Source organism: Coptis chinensis, chromosome 7, assembly GCF_015680905.1.
Source record: "Coptis chinensis isolate HL-2020 chromosome 7, ASM1568090v1, whole genome shotgun sequence".
NCBI lineage: Eukaryota > Viridiplantae > Streptophyta > Magnoliopsida > Ranunculales > Ranunculaceae > Coptis > Coptis chinensis.
Genome location: NC_141462.1, coordinates 75,941,020 through 75,964,295, shown reverse-complemented (window position 1 = coordinate 75,964,295; position 23,276 = coordinate 75,941,020). Strand labels below are relative to the sequence as shown.

General features: G+C 35.1%; 2 protein-coding genes and 1 pseudogene across 2 annotated transcripts; all 3 read right to left on the bottom strand.

Moving 5' to 3' along the window:
• Positions 1 to 799: 799 nt before the first annotated feature.
• LOC147488933 (receptor-like cytoplasmic kinase 176) lies at positions 800 to 4,405 on the bottom strand. Its single transcript, XM_086573322.1, has 7 exons — positions 3,934 to 4,405; positions 3,117 to 3,442; positions 2,789 to 2,924; positions 2,497 to 2,639; positions 2,241 to 2,364; positions 1,225 to 1,677; positions 800 to 1,023 (listed from the first exon to the last, which is right to left on the bottom strand). Exons 1-7 carry the CDS (start codon positions 3,983 to 3,985, stop codon positions 1,001 to 1,003), a joined length of 1,257 nt encoding a protein of 418 aa, XP_086429448.1. The 5' UTR covers positions 3,986 to 4,405; the 3' UTR covers positions 800 to 1,000.
• A 3,997-nt stretch (positions 4,406 to 8,402) lies between these two features.
• Positions 8,403 to 13,123, bottom strand: LOC147488932 (triosephosphate isomerase, cytosolic). The gene is made up of 9 exons (XM_086573324.1): positions 12,901 to 13,123; positions 12,747 to 12,822; positions 12,544 to 12,667; positions 11,122 to 11,206; positions 10,798 to 10,930; positions 10,328 to 10,422; positions 9,461 to 9,539; positions 8,715 to 8,797; positions 8,403 to 8,601 (listed from the first exon to the last, which is right to left on the bottom strand). Exons 1-9 carry the CDS (start codon positions 12,937 to 12,939, stop codon positions 8,554 to 8,556), a joined length of 762 nt encoding a protein of 253 aa, XP_086429450.1. The 5' UTR covers positions 12,940 to 13,123; the 3' UTR covers positions 8,403 to 8,553.
• A 391-nt stretch (positions 13,124 to 13,514) lies between these two features.
• LOC147488931 (uncharacterized) lies at positions 13,515 to 14,167 on the bottom strand (annotated as a pseudogene).
• Positions 14,168 to 23,276: the final 9,109 nt, after the last annotated feature.

The following is a 23,276-nucleotide window of genomic DNA, read 5'->3' as shown; positions in this document are numbered from 1 at the left end:
ATGGGATTTATCTTTGCTTGGTCTGCGAAGATTAAGACCTTTCCTTCTAGGCCTCAGAACGAACCTAAAGCCCTAAAGGCTCAGTCTATTACTCTATTATTAAAGTATCTCAATTATTCGATGGACAAATAACAAGGAGATCAGTGTTGTAACTTCAATTTCAAAACAATTATTATATTTAAGCCTTTGCTCTACTGCTAAGTGCCAAACAGCTACGAGAAAGGAAAACAGCAAACACGTTTAGGTACATCCGTGCGTACGGTTGGATTAAGTTTGTAAAAGCATTCAATATGAGAACTAGAATTCCAGCTTGTTTTGATGACTAAACTAATTTAATAACAACGGAAAATTTCACCAGTGGATTTTGAGGCGTAAATATTCCTTCATATGAAATTTCTACTAAAATAAAGGTTTGCAATGGAAGTCTGAATCCACTCTTATTTACTATTGTCATGTTGAGTATTCCATTTAACCCACTTTTGTTGCCAACTCAAAGGCCTTTCATCAGCACATGTTAAGCTGTAAAATATCCAATATCGTCTAAAGTTCCAAATAACTCAGTATTTAGTGTAACAAAGATGTCTATAGAAGATAACAAGAACATACTCAAAAAATGTCACTTCACACACTTTAAGTTTTCTGTTATAACTTACTGCCATACATACCATCCACTTGTTTCCTTTTCCAATCTTGTCTTCACTCCACAGGGGGGTGATTCAATAAGTGCACAAACGTTCAGCGTCAAATTACAGGTATTTGAAAATCCAAGTGACAAAATAACAAAAAACAGGGGACCCGGTTAAATGTAAACACGCTATCACATCGTATCAAATTAAAATTGGAAAATTTATAAAACATAAATTACATAATTACATCTGCTTACAACTAGGGAATTAAGCTGCTAGGCAATCTGACAGCAAGAACGTGTAAAAACAAACTAGCAACGGTTTGGCGAAATACCATATTTTCATATTCTCTTTTGCATATAACAGTCTGCTCTCTAGACCTTTTGCCTTCTACAATCTACACAACAAGAAAATCTGCCAGACAATAAGGTCATTTAAAGTACATATAGCCTATCAAAAACTAAATTAATTGCACATATATTAGTACAGCACTTGTTCTCGAGCTCCAATTGAATTAGCTTTACCCAACAACCATATATTGAAAGTTGTTCTGAAGAGATAGTTACAGCTCCAACAAATTTATCCAACACATACTAACCGTATAGGGGGGATGCAGTGGGCCTAGGATAGGATGCTGCCTTCACATTACGACCATCATCTGCACTTCGTCTGCGGGACTTCATACCATTGCTGGAATGTGTTTGATTATTTGGTTTCTGTTCATTTTGGGCGGTTTTCGTATCTTTGGAATCCTTAAGTTCTTCCAACGCTTTAACAACCTCATCCATATTTGGCCTGAACCTCGCTTCCATGGATAGACACTGAAGGGCGAGGATGGCTGCCTTCTGTGCAGCTCCTAGTGAATACTGACCCTCAAGACGGCTGTCTAGAACACGGAAAATTTTACGTTTGTGGCTTAGGTAAGGCTTGGCCCACTCAACCAGGCTGTGTTCTCCAGATGGCCGGTTCTTGTCAACTGCACGTCGACCAGATAACATTTCTAGGAGGACCACTCCAAAACTGTATACGTCGCTCTTGGAAGTTAGATGACCTTCACCCAAGAAATATTAAGGTCAGAAAGATATACATATTCTTGTTTAACTAAGGCAAGAGCAAAGAGGAAAATATATGATTATACCCCTTCAAAGATATCCTATGTGAACTATATACAGTAAAAAAAGGATTCTGTCCTTTATTAAGAAGTACGGAAAACTAATACAGCTGAAAATGAAAATATAAAATAAAACAAGTATTAATGTGTAAAAATATGAAGAACATAGAGACAAGACATAACTAAATGACATGAAATCCCAACAAAGTTGTCAACGGGTATTCCAAAGGAGCGTTATGCTGGTTCAGCCACACATACAGTGATACAGATGGTGCTTCGATAGATTAGCCATGTCAAAATCATAGTCATGGAAGAATTGGATTTGTGTTGGACTGAAGAGGTGCAGCTGAATAGAAGTTTTAATAGATTTCAGACCAACCAAAAAGAATGGAGGAATGTGCCTCAGAACCAGACATGGACTGATGGACCTGGGATCATTTGCAAGAAGTTGCACATGGATATTTAAAATAGGTAAACAGAGACATGTGAGCCATTCAATATACCTGTAGCAAGATACTCAGGAGCAGCATATCCATATGTCCCCATTACCCTAGTAGAGACATGGCTCTTATCACCAGTTGGTCCATCCTTGGCCAGCCCAAAATCAGAAAGCTTTGCATTGTAGTTCTGTGAATGAAAATTATAAAAAGTTTAGAAGTCAATAGGAGATTGTGTGTGTCTCATGTGTTTGTGTGTGTGCGACAGAGAGAGGGAGAAATGTATGACTGTACAAATAAATTATGCATTAAAGCCACATACCGAATCCAAAAGTATATTAGAAGTTTTAAAATCCTGATATATAACTTTTGTTTCAGCACTGTGAAGAAATGCAAGCCCCTTCGCAGCCCCAAGTGCAACCTTCATACGAAGGTTCCAGGATAATGGTTGGAAATAAGAACCCCCTGCATTCACAAGAAATTGGATATTAATGCCATATAAACAATGTCCATCTCCAAGAAATAACACACATGCAAAGGAGCAGAGCATATGCTGATACATTTATGAAGCATATAAACTGGGAATATCAAAATGTGACAACGCGGTAACCTACTCCGGAAGAGATGATTCTCCAAGCTCCCTCTAGGCATGAACTCATAGACTAGCAGGCGGTGTTCATCCTCTAAGCAATATCCCACCAACCTGACAAGATTAGGATGGTAGAACTGTCCCAAATAATTAACTTCTGCCTGCAAAGGGATGACAAATATTGAGTAAACTTCCAAAACACAAACATCCTCAAAAAGCTACTATGAGAAAATTTTGTTAAAATTATAGTAGGATGTCAGTTTGGTTCATCATCAATCATTGCATCCAGCTTCTAAACTCACATGCATTGCTAAACATGAATACGTCATAGAAGCAGAGTAAGCAGTTCTTACCAACCATTCTTTGTGTCCCTGGAACCCTTCCTGGTTAAGCCTTTTAACAGCAATAACAATACCGGTCCCAGGCTTGGTAGCAGTTAGCAAATTTTCATCAATCCAGCCCTTAAACACTGACCCAAAACCACCTTCTCCCAGTACACTGTCGGGGCGGAAATTCCTTGTAGCATTTCTGAGTTCTGAAAAGCTGAAACTCTTCAAGTTGGAGGACTGCAAAATTTCGCCTTCACTTCTAGGAGTAGGAGGCACAGAGGTTGATGACAACTTCCCACTTGAATCATAACTAAAATCCTTTCCATCATTGCTAACAAACTTGGAGGCCCCTAGATTTAAAATTCAAGTGAGTGCAATAATTAGTATAAATGCATACATTTTGGATTCTTAACAAGCTTAAATGTTGTGATCACATGAACCAAAGGAAAAAAGAAAAACATATTATCCATTTCATTTAACAGCAATTAGGAATGAATGAAACTCATGCAACCACCAACCACAAACATCAATACCACCACTTTCTGCAGTAGTATCCGATATTTACAAATTGTATAAACATTTAAAATTTTAAGAAATGTTTACATTAAGAATCTATCCCTTTCAACATAGTTACAATGATTATTTGTTAAAAAAAAACTTCAAGAATCAATTAACCCATTCCATCACATATGGCTCTCAACTAAAAATCAAAACTTTTCAAAGAATCTTCTAAACTACTTTGAATCCACTAAACACAAATAGAAAAATTTAAACAAACATCACTATAAACTCAAAAAAAAGCCTACTTGATCAAAGAGTTGTGTGTGTTTTTTTAAAGTACCTGTATGAATTGGGCTTTCAGCTTTAATTCTAGTACCAAAACAATTCCCCATGGATACAAATACCCTTAGAACAAACTCCTTTCCTCCTTCTTTCCCCAGTTTTTCCCAACTTTATAATCCACCAAAGGGTTTCCTTTAAATTCTCTAAACACTCAGATCTAAAGAGGAAGTAAACAAACAAACACCACTTGTTCTAAAAAACTCAACTGTCATTTATTGCATAATAACAGAATCTCACATGTAAAATAAATAACAAGTGTCTGCAAACCAAGAAACCAAATAACAGAAAAGAGAAACTTATTAGAGAAAATGGTAAAGGGCTAGTTTTGTTCAAGGACTTGAGACTTTTGTTGGTGAAGAGAAAATATATTTAGTTGACCTGGCTTTACTTTACTGCTAGACTAGTACAAGTGCTTTGGGCAACAAAGTCGAAATGGCATTAAATCGTTTGGAACAACAAATTGTGGTCCCATTTTTTGTAAGGCAAATTGGCAAATCTTATCGTTTTACACCTTGGCGGCTTTCTCTCTTTCTCTCTCCGTTAATAGTAATCATCATCATATTTAACTCTTGGATTTAGTATCTGTAATTCGTTGGTTATCTAGAAAAGTTCATTAAGTGGTAAATTAACAGACAATGTGATCTTGGCTTTCACGATAAAAGAAACGCCATACGCAATCTTGCTTACGTCAACAGAGCGCAACAAACCTCCTAAATTAGGGGAAGGACTACCTACATAGTACATACCTCCCTCAATCTCATCATGACATAACCCCAAACCCCCTTTACTATTTTGCAAAAATTTTAAAAAGAAATAGAGAATATGGATAAAAACAAGTTTATGCATATTGATGCTTTTTAAGTTAGGTTACTTGAGTATTTTTTAATGAAGAACTAACACAATACCATTTGTGTACGAGACAGTCCAACTCAACCATTTTTTTTTTTTTTTTAAATTAATTCAATTGAACCATTCTTAATACAGGACCGCTCTATGTGTTAAACGGTCCAATCTAACTAATTAGGAGCAGAAAATGATAACCTAAAATGAAAGTGAGGTCTGCCTTTGAGAGAATTGATAGGTGTATATAGCACTCTAAATTAGACAAAAAACAAATTGATTTTTTACACGATATATGATTTAGGGTTTCATGACTTTTTAAGTACGAAAAAAAGTCATTTTAGGCAGGTCGACCATGTCTAGCAATGCATCGTATAACAGGTACCACATTACATTGAACGCCTACTCTTTTTTCAAAATTGGCTTCGTTTTTATTTTTTTCAAATTGGCTTAATCTGCAAATATTGCTAAGTAAAATCATGATATGTGAATAAGGCAATCGTTGGAGATCAAGAACTTAAAAGAAATGAAAGGAAATGGAAACTCTTAAATTAGTTTTCAGATAATCAGGTCTGGATACTACCGAGATCTAATTCAATTCAAAAGATTTAAAACTGCAACTAGCCTATTTTCAAATTGGGATTTTTTGTTCGGCCCATACTTTGGCAAACACGGGTCAGATTGGACCTCTGGGTCATAAAGTACGCTTGTTTATGCACTACCTACAAAGGCATCTGGCATCACGGTGTGGATTCAACTGTTTATTCTTAGTAGGAAGCTCAATACAAAACGTTTCAGTGAGGCGTCGCATACAAGTGCGTTTCCTTCTAGCATTCCCCTAGAACTTTTACTAAAAAAAAGAATTCGCTAATACTCCATTTAGTGTATTGAGCAATCACACCATAATTAAGACATCCGTGATCCGTCTACACTCACCATGCCGAAGAAATGTGACCCCAGTCGACTTTACACACTAAAGATGTGACATGCAAAGCCATGATTCATTTTGGTTGAGACTGGGACTATAGAACAGATAACGACCAAAATATAGAGCCCCCTGAAATCTCCGAAGATGTTTTATTTCATTTTATAATTTTAATTTTTTGGAGAAACAAAATTGATATCGTAGTGTTTCAATAAAATAATCTCGATCTTACCAAAAAATAAGAGAAATTAGTATTGACACACCTATCTTAGTTAAACAATCCTTCTGCACCCTGTACAGCCAAATTAACCATTAGTCATTCGATTCAGGGTTCCAAAATATACAATAGTCGTTGGATGTGTGCATTCTGGTTTCTCGAACTGACACCAGCTGTATTAGAAATCTGTTCTCGTGAGACTCTAAGTAATCTTATTCTGTTTTTGTCTTGTCGTTGAACATGGTGTCGCCCAATGGGGAGGTAAGTAGATCCAAGCACAGGAACAAAAACCCACATCTGTCATATCTGTCATAGGATCTAGTATGAGAAACATGTGTTAGGATAGGAATATAATAGTGTGATTACAGAGTTTGCGTGCGGTTAAAGATTGATTAAAAAGAGTTATTTGGAAGACTAAATCCACGAGACCATATCGTAGGACCCATGAAGCTTCTTGTTTATTAATCAACGTTTTCACCATTTCAAGGCACTCATCTCTATGAGACTATGACAGTAAGGTTTTAGTGCGATTTTCGGTGATTTAGAAGTTGTTTAATATTCCAATATGCCAGTTATGAAAATTGTATGATCAATTGATCATGTTTTGCATTTTTGCCCCAGTACTCAAGTCTTAAGTTCCTAAATGCATCTCCAATAGCGTGTAAAATTTTTTAAGGACTAATCACCAAAGCACAATATCATATCACCCTATTACTGTGGTTTGTTAATACAACTGGGCACCTTAATAATTCACTAGTGGGATGTGGGCAGTTGGGCACTTCGGAAACTAACAGATTTTGGATGCCTAGTCAATCTTCATCCCCAATTTGTTGATTACTTTATTGTCAGCACTTTGAGCTTCTATATATGGTCAACAAAAGAGCGTTCTAAAACTGAAGCCGGTCAATAGTTAGAACTTAGAAAGTCTGCTACATTGGAGTGATTAAGACCTATTTGGTCTATGAAAGAGGTCAGAGGAAAATCAGACTAGATCAAAATTACTTTTCATCTGTGGGCTAATGATCATTGTTCTAGATACTTTCTAGATACTCACGTTGGAGATAATCTCGTTGTTGGGGCTTAGCTCTTTAACGTGATGGACATTGAGGACTTGCCTAACGGAGTTTTACTCTAGATGTGACGTACGATAAAGGCATAGCCACGAAGGTATCCAAGCCAATCAATACTTGCTTTGGGTTCAAACAACCACTTTGTGCAAACATAATGAAAATTTAGTTCACAATTCACAACATTTGTGGAGTTGTGGAGGGTTGGGAGCTGACCTCATCAATGCCAGTTGTCTCGGATTGAAATTCTTAAACTGGAATCAATTTGATGATACGTACAAATTTCAATGCTCAACAATTTCATTTAGCCACCATCCATTATACTTTTTGTTACATTGCATCAACATAGTATAAAATAATGAAATATTAGTATTTATCGATACTCAATTTCTTTTTTGATATGTATTGTGAATATATTATCTTTTTTAGAGATATTTTACATTGTTTTATATACAAATATTATAAATATATCTAAAATATCAACAAATATCATAAATATTATTAATATTTCTTAATATATCATAATATATTATTTATATTTATTTAAAATATAATAATAAATATTAAATAAAATTATTATCTACACACAATATTGCCCAATTTCTCTAAATATCGCCATATATCTCTAAACATCACCAATATTTGCAATTTTATATATCTCTAGACATCACGATATTTATATATCTCTTGTTAAAATCTCGATATATCACAATATTTTGTAATGACACACATACACAACATTAATAATCAACAAAGCAAGCATATGGAAACCTGGAAAATGCAGGCCTAGATGTGCTATCAATATATTATTGCATCACATTCTTTTACCCCTTAGAAGTTAGAACCATAATACAAAATATCTCAATATATCGCGATATTTGAAAATATCTATCTAAATTTAAAAAAAAAGATATATAAATATCACGATATTTTCAGAGATATATACAATTGCAAATATCGACAATATATTAAACGATATTTGTGATATTTCGAGATATTTGAAGATATTTGTCGATATTTTGTATATATAACAATTTTATTTAATATTTACCATTATATTTCAAATAAATATAAAAATAATCATAATATATCAAAAAATATCCACAATATCTACAATATTTGTCGATATTTTAGATATATCCACGATATTTACATGTGAAACAATGTCAAATATCCTCAAAAAAAGTGATATATCCACAATACATATCCAAAAATTGAATATCGATAAATACTCATATCCTGATATTTTGTACTATGGTTAGAACAACAGTTATAAACATGCACCAAATTACAAAACATTTTTTAGGAGTCTTCAGCAGTATTCAAAGAAGGCATATACAACCATAAAGCATATACTTCTCCTTCCGTTTAAATTACTAAACAAGCATCAATTTACAAGACAAATAGGGTATTAGGCATGGTTAGAATTACATCACTTTTATTAAACCATCAAAGTTGCGCTTCAAACATATTAGAAATGAAGTATTCATAACTCTTCAGAAAAAAAATATTCAAAAAACCACAATTAAGTACTTCCTGTAAAAAGTAAAACTAGAACATTAAGAAAGCTTAAGAGCTCTTCACGGTGGCAGACTTGATAATGTCCACGAATTCAGGCTGATAAAAAACGAGTAGAAAAATGTTATCAATTACATATAAAAGCAATTTAGGAAAGTAAAAGCTTTTTAAACAAAATGAGAAATAAACAACGAATAGAAAGAAGTGGTTACCTTTAAAGAAGCACCTCCAACAAGGAAACCGTCAATATCAGGCTGTCCTGCCAATTCTTTGGAGTTTGCACCATTTACGGAACCTGCAATGGAAACTTTCTTGAGTAAATTGGAATATAAAAGGAATGAAAAAGGTATTTGTAACTAAAGTCGAAGTAGAATTAATGTGACTTCTGAATTCTATTTGGTCCTCAAAATATTCAGTAATGGCAAAACATGCAGATGATAAAATGTATGGTAATTCTAAGCGTCAAGTTACTGAGATGGCAAACAGATAAGCACAGAAATGTAATTTATCTCAATTGACGCGCTCGCACCAAATCTGATAAATGGAACGGTAAAGTCGTGATACTACTACCATTAGCATGATAGTTTAATTAGTTAAATACTATGCCATGGGAAAACATGACTTGGTGTAAACATGTCATCATTTCCACGGGGTATCATCACCACAATTATGAAGTCACTGTCCAACAACCTGTATTTTGGTTCATTTTCGTGATCTCTTTGAATGACACTTTAAAATTGACAACAAAAAGGCTGAAATGATGCAATTTTATCCATATTTGATGGAACATGACTAATAAATATTACTTTGATAATAAAGTGCACTTTCCATTGCCTCCTAATTAAACGATAACGTTTCTAGACATCTAAACCGACTTTGGTTAACATGTTGAAAACAATAGTAAAATATTTTTGTAAGCAGAGGGTAGTTGCAGAAAGGAAGTAGGAAAGTATAACACCTCCATAGATAATCCTCACTGACCCAGCAACATCAGCACCAACATTCTCTTTAATCCATTTCCTCAATTCAAAATGCACCTGTTGTCCAGAAGAGATGTATCGTGAAAAAACAGACATGAGAAACACTTGAAGGATTATGTAGTATGCTACAAAAGCTATGCAGCGTAGACTAACGCATAATTGCATGGAATTCTACCAAAAACAAAGTACAACGTGCAGTTTGAAAAACCATTTCTACATGGACTGATGTACACAGAGGAGCTCCACCCCCATACAAGTTTTCCCACTACACCAGGGTAACACAGATCAATAAGAGGATCCTTTCTCATGCTCCTAGCCTGATATATTTGCTTCTCTCAAAATTCAAAAGAAGTACGATGAGAGTCCAGAAGAAACTCTGAAATATACTTTGTAAAAACTAACGTGACATAAAATAAACAATAAAACAAGTCCAACCATCTGTCAATGGGCCGAAAAAAGTTGAGGTCCTAACAGAAGCAGGTTAAAGAATTTTCAATCGCTAATAGTACATGATTTGTGAAATAGGATCGCAAGATCACAACCATTTTGGCCTGGGAAAATATTACTTATAAAAAGAAATGCTGTAAATAATTAGCCAGTTCTCAATGTATGTGCGACACGATAAGCAATAGTGAAGAGTCCATATGCACCCCTAACTACGCTTTGAACATATTCAAACTCTACGTTGAGAAGTAGCTACAAGCACACACACCTTGTATAAAAGTATATTACATAGTCTACAACCTCAATTCCAAGGACCTATCCCAGGAACACAATTGCAAATACTGAAATTTCTGGGAATCAAACATGACATTCAATCCAAAAAATCAACGTGTAATACTTACTTCTTGAGCCTGAGCAGGACTTGCAACCTTTCCTGTTCCAATAGCCCATACGGGCTCATAGGCCACAACAATGTTGGTCCAATCGGATACTTTCTCTGCCAGAGAAGTTAAAGAAGAAAAAGAAATACAAATCAGTGTCAAATCCTTTAGAAAGTTTTAAATAAGAAAACCTTTGTCCTTCAGCTGACCAGTTACCCAAAGAAACACATACATCATACATAGAGGAAGATCAAAATGATTTGTCATGAGATGACTCTTACGAGGGGGATAAGTGTGTTCATATTCTATAGTGCAGAAAACACTAGTGTATAACTATGAGAAAGCCATCAAGTGACTCAAACACTGAACATGGTTTTAAACAATAAGGAGAACAAATATAAGTCCACCTGATTGGGACTCTCATCTGCAATATGAAGTAGATACAAAGCTTAAAGCACAACCTCAGTTTAATCAATAGGGAAGGGTGGTACCTGCAATAGCTTTTGTTTGCGCAGCAACAACAGAGATTGTAGATCCAGCTTCTCGCTGTTCAAGAGTCTCCCCGACACAAGCAATCACTTTCAGGCCTTGAGAAAGTGCATACGCAGTTTTATCCCCAACAAACTGAAAGACAAGTTTCATAAGCGCACTTTAGATACGTATAATACATATTCTGCAAGCTATTCTTTTGCAAATATATGAAATCAGTAAATATCTCTATAGCAAATGAGGATAAATCCTTTTGCATTTGTAAAGAAGGATACATGTGAATCATCAAAAGGAGATATCTCTACAGTCCACGCAATAAATATTACCTCGTTTGATTCATTTAGCAATGCTCTTCTTTCAGAATGTCCAAGAATCACCCAAGGAATGCCCAAATTGACAAGCATCTCCGCACTGGACAACAAGAGACGTCAGTTTTATTCTATAAAAGAGGAGAAAATTGCAGAGTTTCATTGTTGACAATACATGATAACATCAAAGTCGCATTTCGACAAAAAGAAACAATAATTTGAAGGAATTCTCTGCAGTTATATTTCAATTATTAGGCAATATGTTAAAAAACTTGGTAACTTTTACTGTACGTTATCATAAAGCACTAGAAATATGATTAATACAATGCACACCAACAATTTCACTAACAAATATTGCCAACAAGCCTAAATAACACTTTTTAACACTCTTAGATGACTAGGATTTCCATTATCCTTCCTCGTTACCTCTTTTTACCCTCATTCTCTTAGATGCACACTTCTTCTCTTTTATCTTCTGCACCAGCAATGGTTCTCTATGAATGGTTGTGAATTTGTTTCTGTTTTGTTTATACTTAAGGTTTTTAAACAAAATAAGCATCGACAGGTACACATAAATTACAATTATTGCAGAGGATTAAGGATTTCAAGAAAATCTTAGACTTAATATGTTCTCTTTAACTCTGTGAGGAAATATGAAAACGATCGAAATAAAAACCAATTCATCCCCCCATGACCCGTCGATATGTTAATTGATAAATGGACTGATGGGTTATGAGTATCCTTGAAATTCTTATCAAACAATTGAGTTTGTTCAATCCATCACTGAACAATACATATGTTTCAGTTACATATGCTTAGTACCAAAATTATTATGTAAATAACACGTGAGCAACAGGAATGGAAACAAGGTAGTTCATTTTAGGAATTTTACGTAAGGGCATTTTCGACTATCAGTGAAAGCTCAGAGGTTTAATTTACTGGGAATCGTAATCAGCCAGGAGAAAACAGAATGAACGGCTCCCAAGTCTCCTGGCGCAATTTGTCAGTGTAAGTGTTTATGACGTAGTCATAATGTTTGCAGGATTTTATATGTAAAAAATTTCACTTAAACAAACAAAATGGTGTATATCTTCGTATTCACTCCACTTGTTATTCATTGCAAGACTACAAAATTGTAAAAAAAACCAAAAGGGAGAAATTAAGTGACTCCAAAAAACACCTTAAAACACACTTTTGCTGATGTAAAGACGATCATTGATCTCACATTCCAATGTATATACCTTTTCCTATTGAAGAAAACTCTTTTTTTTTTTTTTTTTTTTTTTTTTTTTTTTTTTTTTTTTCAATATATCTGCTAAGACACAAATCATAACTTTTATTTGATTCAAATTAACAAATAGCATGAAAGTCTTTATTTTTTTTTTTAATTATAAACAAATGACTTTGCAAACAGTAAGTACATCCACTGAAGTAACTTACCTAATCTCACCGGTGAAAGCACCACCTTTCTTAACCCAACAATTCTGAGCAGCAACATGGAAATCAGCCCTCAATAAATTCTTCACAAATGGAAGAAACACATATGGAGGACTCACCACCACCTCTGCCAATTAATATTACAAACATTCAATCCATCAAACTCTCAAAACAATTATAAAATATAATAATAATAAATCACTGACCAACAACATCTTCAGAAGGAACCTCGGCTTCGTTCAATAATGCAACAATTTTTTTCACCTCTTCACTTGTTCCATTCTATATAAACAAATCAATCGAATCAGATCAAATAAATATCAAGATCAGATCTCGAGATCGATCGATTAAGAAACTTACACATTTCCAGTTGCCACCAACGAAGAACTTTCGGCCCATTTTTTTTTTAGGATAAGACTTGAAAAAGATTTTGAGATGTTTGGTGGAGGTGGAGGTGGAGGTGGAAAGAAAGGTGACTATTTATAAACTTTAATTGACTTTATTACCCTTTTCTTGTGGGTTAAGTCGAGAAAATGACTTTATCACCCTTGGTGTATGATTCTGGAAGATGCTCTTTGCCAATATAGAAAAAAAAAAATACTGAGCGTGAGATATGACATGAGATTTTGAAGTCAATGGGTCCGTTCGTTTTTTGCAATCAATAGAGTTCGGGAAAGATTGGATATACTTTTGGTTGTAACTTGTAAGTAAAAGAGATGATGTGCCTCACGGTTTAGGTGGTTCGTCCACAGAAATGTTGGACTGGTATGGGAGGAAGTGGAACCACACGTAATAGGCAATAAAGCAATGCTGCCCTCACGCACAGTGCCGGCCCTGACATTTTCATGGCCCAAAGCGATGCACTAAAATGTGGCCCTATATGCAGTAAAAAAAAAAAAAAACAAGACAAAACAAAATACTTATATTATTCAACTTTAATCTGCCAATATAATCCGGGGGGGCAAAAAGAAAACCTATAACTTAAAAATCATTCTTCTCGCATTTTTAGATGCGAATTCACTAATTACACTTGAATAGTCAGCCTTTTCAACAACTTTTTCAATAGATAACATCGCTAATCCATTCAATCTTTCTTGTGACATGGTCGAGCGAAGATAAGACTTGATCAACTTTAACTTGGAAAAATTTCTTTTCTTAGGAAGCAATCAGAAGGTATAGTCAATAATATCCTATAAGTAACCCAAGCATTCGGAAAACAATAATCTCTTAATCTCAAATAATTCACCACATCAATCGCCTTCTTTGTCTCCTTCGGCAAAAATTTTCTTAAGATTCTTAATTCTGAAAATAAATTTTCTCCATAAATATCAGAAACATCTTCGTGTTTTAGAAACACTTCAAGGTGCTTACAAGAAACCTTCAAACTGTTAGCATCTACAGAGTTTAACTTTTCCACATTAAATAAAAACCCAAATAATCCTTCATATACTTGGAATTGTTCAAACCTGCTTCTCAATGAGGAAAGAGCTTGGTCCAAAATAAATACAAAATAATGGACTCTAAAAGATTCCTCAGCTGATAGTGGCGCCTCCTCGACAACATTTTCATCAAACTTCCTCTTTCTACGAATAATACGCTTCTCACGGAAAATAGGTTCAATTTGCATAGAAGGTGCAACATCTTTAGCTTCAGCCTTGGCCTCCTCAAATCCAGCTTCTTTATACTTTTCAAATGTAGAAATAAGTCCCTTCAGTTGATCTATGGCAACATCAATGTGCATATATCTTGCATTGCATTGTTTTACTAACGAGTTCACAAACAAATAACAAATGATGTCGGATAACCATACCAAGCAAGAACTCAAATTTTTTCATCTCATGTGTTACTAGGGACTCGGCTTCACTCTTTGTTTTAGGGTCATCATTAGCATCCGCCAAGAAAAATTAAAGCATCCCTTATCTTTTGGCTTTGATATCTTATTGCTTTAACACTTGCCACACGACTTTTCCAAATGAGTTTGAGACAATGACTTAACACTTAGACCTTTCTTTACTTTTTTTTTTTTCTTTGTATTTTACATGATCTTTGAAGACCTTCCACCGCTTTGTAGAAGAAAAAAACAATGAATATATGCGTTGTACCACTCCAAAAAAAAAGGCAGCTTTAGAACAAGAGTTAGCCATATCACATAGAGCAAGGTTGAGACTGTGGCAACCGCAAGGCGTGTACATTGCTCTTAGATTTATTTCAAGCAACCTCTTTTGCACACTTTTGTGTTTCCCTTTCATGTTAGATCCATTATCATATCCTTGTCCTCTTATATCACCGATTTCTAGCTGAAGAGAGTTCAGTGCATCTTTGAGTGTGTTAAAAAGTCCCAATCCCGAAGTGTCGTCCACCAATAGAAATCCTAAAAAGAATTCTTTTACCTTTATTGGACTTGTAGAAACATCAACACACCGTATAACAATTGACATTTGTTCTTCATGGCTTATATCTGGGGTGCAATCAAGTATCACAGAAAAATATTTTGCTTCTTGGATCTTCTTTACAATGATACTTTTGGTCTCCTCTGCTAGCAAATGTATTAACTCATTCTCAGTATCTTGTGGTGAGATAATGGTAATGAATTTCTTTTTTTTTTTGAATCGCCCTAATATGTTCTTGCATTACAGGATCAAATTCGGCAATCATCTGAATTATGCCTAAGAAAATACCATTGTTCTCTTGATAAATCTTCTCTTTTGTCCCACGAAATGCTAAATTATTTCTAGCAAGAGCTTTCACAACAGAGAATATCCTCAGTAATATGTGACCACAACGTTCTGTCTCTTTATTGATCTGTTCTTGCACACGTTTATCAATCGTTTCATTCTTTTTCAATCTTATCTCTAATTCAATCCAATTGCTCATGCAACTGATGTGCCTACTACTTTTTTCATGACTTTTAAGCCTCTGTAAAAGATTCCTCCAATTTTTAAATCCATTATTCGCCATCTGAATATTGTTTCCGTCGTGCTTAAACAACTTGCAACAAAAGCAAAATACCCTATCCAAAGCATTGGAATATACAAGCCATCTTCTATCTTGCTTCTCTCCATTTGATAAGTGTCGAACATAATGAGTAGAAGGAAAATACCTACCAAGATCATCTTTAGGAAAATCGACAGTGTTATCTCTTTTAGGGCCTCTTTCCACTAATAAATCTCTGTAATTTTGATCCATTTTATCCCAATTTCGCGGGTCATCAATGTTTACTGGCCCAAATAAGTCACCTAAATTTGTTTGTTGATTAAGTTCTTCATCAACGAAATCCTCATCATCTTCATCCACCAAATCTTCATTGTTTGCAGCCACCAAATTTTCATTGTCTTCAGCTACCAAGTCTCCATGTGTGTCATTCATCATATGATCCTCATTATCATTGGCAATTGTATGTTCCTCATCTACCAAATCTTCATGTGGTGCATTCATCAAATTTTCATGTTCTTCATTCACTAAATCTTCATCAGAACTATCTTTTTCTTTGCCACTAGAAAAATACTTATGAATAGCTCTTGTTTGAGATTGAATAAGTTGTTCTGTTTTTTGCTTTTTTTTTTCTTTTGCTACTACCAGATGCATGCATTCTAATTCTAGGAGGCATGATTGTAAACAACAAACACTCCAATCTAATTATCTAAATATTTAATACCAAAAACCAGCTAGAGTGAGTAGAGTTTTGTACCTTTACGTCTTTACTTCTTGAAACGGACAAACAAATGACTTGTTTAGTTTATTTTTTTTTTTTTGGGTAGAAGTTTGGTTTTGGAACAGTAACAAATGACTTGGTTTTTTTTTTTTTGTTGTGTCCGTAGGTGGCTTTTTGAGAAACGTAATAAACTTCCCTTTTGTGGGCGAGTATAATGTGGCCCTTAAATTTGATACTGACTTGGTGGCCCAAAGCGGCGGCTTGGCTCGCTTTGCATCAGGGCCGGCGCTGCTCACGCAGCCCATTTCCGAATTATCTCAAGTCAAACATTAGCAGGCTAATAAAGTAGAGAGTAGACAAATATTGGTTTTTGAGTGTTAGAGACTTAAGGGTCTGCTTGTTTCTAGTTGAAAAGAAGCAAATATGGAAAGTCTTCCAATGGAAACTTTTATTTTGTAAAAATTTCTAAAATAATTCTTTGTTCAATTTCTTATGTGCTTGGTTTGAATCCACGAGTTTTGAGACAAAAAAATAGTTCGTGGTTGATCTCGTGATCTGTGAGAACGGAGAGAGAGAGAGAGAAATAGCTTTAGGGTTTTTGAGTGAGAGAGTGGGAAAGAAAAGAAGGGTCGGGCCGGGCCGTCAGTTTTTACTAAGTTTTGCCATGAGTTTTTGAGTGTAAAAATATATATATATATATATATATATATATATATATATATATATATATATATATATATATATATATATTTTTTTTTAGAAAAGTTTCCACTGAGACCTACCCTATGAGTATGCCACCAAGCACTTGGAAAGTTGCAAATCCATGCAAAACTTTCTAAAACAAAGTTTTCACCTGTTTTACATGCTAAACAAGTGGACCCTTAGAGACGGAATATCATATATAGAAGCGCGCGCATTGAAAAAGACTCGAGATTATGTTTATTTTTTTTATTATTTTATTATTTTATTTTTAAATGATTATTTGGGGTTAGGCAGACCCCAACCTGTATTGATCAAACTCTTTAGTACAACTTACCAATAACATCTTCCTCCACTATTACATTAAGCTCACGTGAGTGGGGGAATGCTAACCAAGGTAACTCCTGGATTTATAATTCTATCCAGAATAGTACTAGACTTAGCCAACACATCAACCGCTCTGTTCTTTTCCCTATACACATGGGACACACTAACCGAACCAAAATGGCTCATGAGCCTCCAGATGGCTTCAATTGTATCTAGACAGTACCAAGGACTTACCTCCTTTCTGTTAATCACTTGGACCGCTCTCATGGAATCGGACTCAACCAATATCATGTTACAATTCACGCTAAGGGCTGCCAGAATACCCGCCTCTATACCTTTTAATTCTTGGATAATCACCGAACATAAATTTGCATTACCCATATATAGAAGAATGGGAGCACCCTCATGGTTCCTCAATATTCCTCCATATCCAGCACAGTCATCAGTCACCGACCCATCAACATTTATCTTGACGAATCCAAGTGGTGGCTTGGTCCACTGAACTAGTTCGTGCACTCTCTGCTTTACAATGATATCAATACCAAGTCTAGCAATCATTCTACTAGTCGCAAGAGAGGAGTCCTCAATAGTCTTGATAACTCGTTGCAGATAAATTCGCATCTTCTCTATGACATGCCTGTTGATCGACTCAGCATTGTTAGCTTTGTTCCTGAACCTCCTGTTATTCCTCTCATTCCAGATCCCATACACAGTAGCACAAATCATCGTTTTGACTATCTCACTCGATAACGAGTTCAATCTCGTTAATCACAAAAGAAACTACCACTCAGCAGAGGACTCGCGCACCATTCCCAGCGCCAATCTATCCTTTACTACAGCCCAAATCTTTTTTGTGAATGCACAGTTGAAGAAGAGATGCTTCAAGTTTTCTGGATGATGATCGTCACACAGACAACATTATACTTACCCCACACCAATTTGTACCATACAACCTTTTCTCTCATCTTTTTGATGGACATATAAGCTGACTTTGTGGAGAATCTACTTGAGCTTGTAGCAGTCCACACTACCAAGTCCTGGGCCATGTTGGCATTTATGGAAGTCTGCAGGATTTTATTCTTTAACTCACCGTCTCGCAAGTTAAGAACCATATCATTCCATAAACCATTATATTAGAGATCAAAGCACTAACTTTGGTATCATCTGGAACATGAAGGGGTTCATTGCCTGTGCATTATGAAGAAGTAACATAGAGGATATCCAAGGATCATGCCATAAACTTGTGCCTTCCCTGTTCGCAATCAAGCATCTAATATACTTCCGGGCAATCTTCCTATGTTTCAAAATACTCCTCCAAACCCACGAACAATCCGTCAGAATCTTCATAGTCCAGAAATGTTTCTGTCAAATGTGGTACTCCCAAGTCCATTGTGTCCAAAGAGTTTCATCCTTAGTTGCAACCTTGAACACTGATAGGGATTTAGTCGGTCTAAATTAATAGACTAATCTAACCCTAATTAAACCGCAAGCGCACAGCTATCGTTAAAAATAGTTGCGGCAAACGGGTCGATCCCACAGGGATTGCTACTTCGGACAAACGAGTACTAAAATATTACCTAACCAAATTCGACAATGTTGTTTTATAGAAATTTGGAATTATTATCAACTAAAACTAATTATTTTAACTACGTTTACGAAAACTATAAACTAAATAATTGAGTTTTATCAAATAGAGAGAATTCTAGGACTGTTGAATCCACCTTAGACTTATGTTTATATTTCTAGGACTAATTTTAATATTCCAGATTTAATACGAGTAGCACGAGGGAAAGGTAACCCTTGCTTTCTCGAAGATATGATCGTGACAACTCTTAACTAAACATGTATCTTCTAAAAGTTCAGTACTAATAATCAAACTCAAAAGATTACTCGTCTTTTTACGACACGAGTAATATCTAAACTTGATACAAACAGTTAAAACGGGCTTAATCAATAACGACGAATATCGAACTATATCGCATGCGTGACATACTATATGAAAGATAAATTCTTGCTATCAAATTACGAACTTAGAAGAATATAACGGTATTAAACCAACTGGAAATCATCAAAATCAATCCCAATACACAAACAATAATTTAAAGTTTCATCAAAGTCCTAGACAGAGTTTAGTTACACATAACAATATCACTGAAGGGAAAAACGAAATTAAAAGAAGAGATAATCATCGCAAAACCGTAGTCCAGCAGTGGTGTCGTCTTCTCCCAATTCTGTTTGCCCAAGCTTCAATTCCACCGGCGCTAACTCGAGTTTCTCCTCCCCCAAGATCTGATTTTCTGGATTTTTCTTTGTCTGCAGATCCCCCCCTCTCTACTGTTTCTCTCTTCTATATATAATGGATTAACATCGAGAGTTTGATTTGAATTAGAAGTATCTAATTCGGTCGAGTTGCGTGAAATTCGGGATTGGATCAGTTTGAGTGGAAGTCGGTCTCTATTGGAAAGGAAATATGGGATTGGTCCTATGATTTGGTGGTATGCGAATTCATGGAAGGATTGATAGATTGGCTTGTTTAGTTTTGGAAGCGTGGGCGCATGTTCGATTTGGTCGGCCGAAATTTGAGGGCTTTTGGGTCTGTTCGCTAATTCGAAATGGAGAAGACTAATCCTTCTATCCGGTGGTCCAGTAGGTAGGTTAATTGGGTGCACATGGGCTGGTTTTAAAACTTGCACATGGTCCGGTCTATAATTCTAAATCCACCCCCTTGCTGGTCACATGACTACTTAATCTCATGGGCCCAAATCCTTTTACTCTTTTTGTGTCATATTTTACTTAGTTGGGCCCAATATTCCAAACCCAACCAAAAGCCCATCCAGCGATCCAAATGCAATGAATAGCTATCCAAATGCGATCCAAATCCAATTAACCCTCTTTCGGGACACCTCCAATGAACTGAACACCCAATGTTAGGAGCTCACGCACTGATATCTTAAATCTCGCTAGTTTCGGCACTTTCAATCAACTCAACTCCGATCCTGCAAAATCATTAAAAACACACTAACTAAATCAAACAAATAAAATAAATGGACTAACTAATATAAAATTAGGCATAAATATATGTGACATTTACGTGTTTATCAAATACCCCCGAACTTACATTTTGCTAGTCCTCGAGCAAAACTAAACTAATAACAAAAACAAAAATTCTAACTCACTTTCGTAGGAATCACGATTACACTTAGCATGTGTAACAAGCCTTTTAAACCCCTAGGTTACCCTTAGTGGACGAGTTTAGTCTCGTGAGGGTTTTCAGAAACGGTACCCACAAACATTAACATAGCATAACCAATGGTGATATAATTTTCTCAGAGATAAAATCTTTTTCGCCCACTACTAAACAAGTTCAAAAATCAGCAATTGTCACAGTTTACATCATCATCACCAAGACTCATCACTACTTCCAAAGATAGAAATCATTTACTACTACTCCAAACCAAAGCGTGTGTGTGTGTTTAGCCAAACTAATACAATCTCTTATCCAACTTCGTAATTCCTAACTTACTATCCAAAGAACATATCAACCTCAATCCTCACCATTCATACACTCACAAGAAAGTCTCTCTCTTAGATAAGTTTTCAATTTTACCTCTGTATGCAGGGAAATGAGTAAAATAATAGGACATCCCACATATTTAGCCAGAAAGAAGGACTTATGAAATTTCAAAAACAAATTAGTCTCATGGAAAGAACATCAATCACATGTGAAGTGTCGGGTCCTTCACTTTAGCATCCTCTCACCTATTCTACACTTCATATCATACTTTTGTGATAAGTCTGGGTATTAAGACGGGGCTTAGGATAGGTTGACAAGAAAATGGTAAAAAGGAATAAAAAATTTCTAAGAATAAACTAAAGACCATCTTGTACTTGACCTTCATGGAAAATTTCTTCACTTTGTAGATCACATTACTTTACTTTCTCACTACTTCTTCTCAATGATTTCTCTTTCTCTTTCTTTTTCTTTTCTTTTTCTTTTCTTTTTCTTTTTATATATATATATATATATATATATATATTTTCTTTCTTTTCTATTGAATCACTTTGAGCAAAAGGAATGATTTTCTTCATTTGATTTTGGTAAATTTTCCTTCCGAATCTTCTTTCTTCTAGCTTTCTCCTTAGTCTTTTAGAAATTCTCAGAAATATGGGTAAGGCCAATAATATGGGTTTACACTCCTTATTTGGAGTTAGGTTAAGGATAGTTGGTTTAAGAAGAAAAGGCTTAATATATAAAGCTCAAAAGGGGTTAACATGAAAATCCTACTAGGTTGTATAGATAAAGGCTAATTGGCTTACTACTTGACTTATCAGTATGATATTCTGCTTCGAATAGACTACAAGACCTAATGGCTATCTCCCCAGTTGATGTCACTTCGTGATCGACCAAAACAAGAAAAGAAATGAGACTATACAACGAATTTCAGCACAGAAGAATGAATGAGTCAACTTGGACTCTGAATTTACGTAAAGACTCTCCAAGAAATTCAAAGGCTCAAGTCTCACGGGTTAAGTCTATATATTCCTCTTCTAGTTCACTAGGAGATTAAATTACTCTTCAATTTGACATGTATCAGGTGGCTAATAGTGCATATTCCACTTTGGCTTAGACTTTCATCAACAAAATCTATTTCTAGAGGTAGAAAATAGTCTAAAAGCAACAATAACTTCAAAAGTGACTCTTAACTTCATAGATTCCTTGAAAATCAGTGGCTTTAGAAATCAATTTTTTTTTAAAAATTTCTCATCATAGAAAATCACCATTAATCATACCATGTTGGACATATTTATTTTTCGCTAAACAAACATTTTGTTCCCACCCCCAAACTTCTTATAGACATTATCCTCAATGTTAACATAGATGCGTAATTTAAAAGATAACAACATGGACAAGTAAAAGTATATAAGGAAAGAGGTTACCAAGAGCTTCCAAAAACGAAAAATAATATCTTTGGAGTCACCTGTAGAAATTAGTACCTCACAAAAAGATATAACAATGATAATATAAAAGAGGAACCAAGTTACTACAATGACTAAAATGTGTCACGTGTCTCATCCCATAGAGTTACATCGCCTCCAAAAGGTAGAGAAAAGGTGCTAGAGTGGAATGCATGATACACGTGCACAAAAAAACTCAACAAAAATAAAAACATGGGTTGCCTCCCCATAAGCTTCTGATTAACGTCTCCAAAGAAGCGAATGCTTCGCACACCCAATTCTTAGATTAGCATTTTCTCTACCAACTAAACACAAAATGAACGCCCCAAAATTGAAATTTTTTCGACAGAGTCTCCTTTGTATTTTCGACATTTCATAAATATAAAACCTGTCATAACCTGAAAATCACAATAATATGTTTCTCATTAGTTGACCCAAATGGAGACTAGGAGCTGGAATGAAGTATTTGGGAACAATGCAAAGCGACTCTTACCAAAGAAGAACAAAACCTAAAAACAACGAAAAACAAAACCTAAACTACTAAAGTACAAACATACTCATCAGATATCACTCAGATTATGACCTAATAATAATCAAATATTCCAATCTCAAGTAAAAGATCATGTGAAGCTCAATTTAACTCTGTCACCCCCAAACTTGTGCAAAACAACACTTAAACATACCATGTATCAACTAATAAGATATGCCAATGCAGTGCACTATAGGCTAACATGAGACAATGCACTTAACAAATAGTGAAAATGCCATGAGATCTTCGCAAATCTGACAACACTCTCAAGTCATCTTTTCTCACCCAAATGGTACGTACATTAGTTGGAAAGTGTCTAGGGTCTGTTTGTTTAAATCTTACTTTTTCTTTTCTTAGTATTAGTCATAGGTAGACTATAGGCAGATTCTAAAGAAGAGTTAGGAAACGAATTAGATGTGACAAAATTACTAGGATGGTCATGAGGTGAAATATCTGATTGTGGAACTTGGTTCACAGAGTTACCCTGGTTTACACTAGTATTAGATTTATACCAAAACTGAAATGCTCGTTTTCTAACCTAACAGTGATACTTAATATGCCCTTCACCACCAC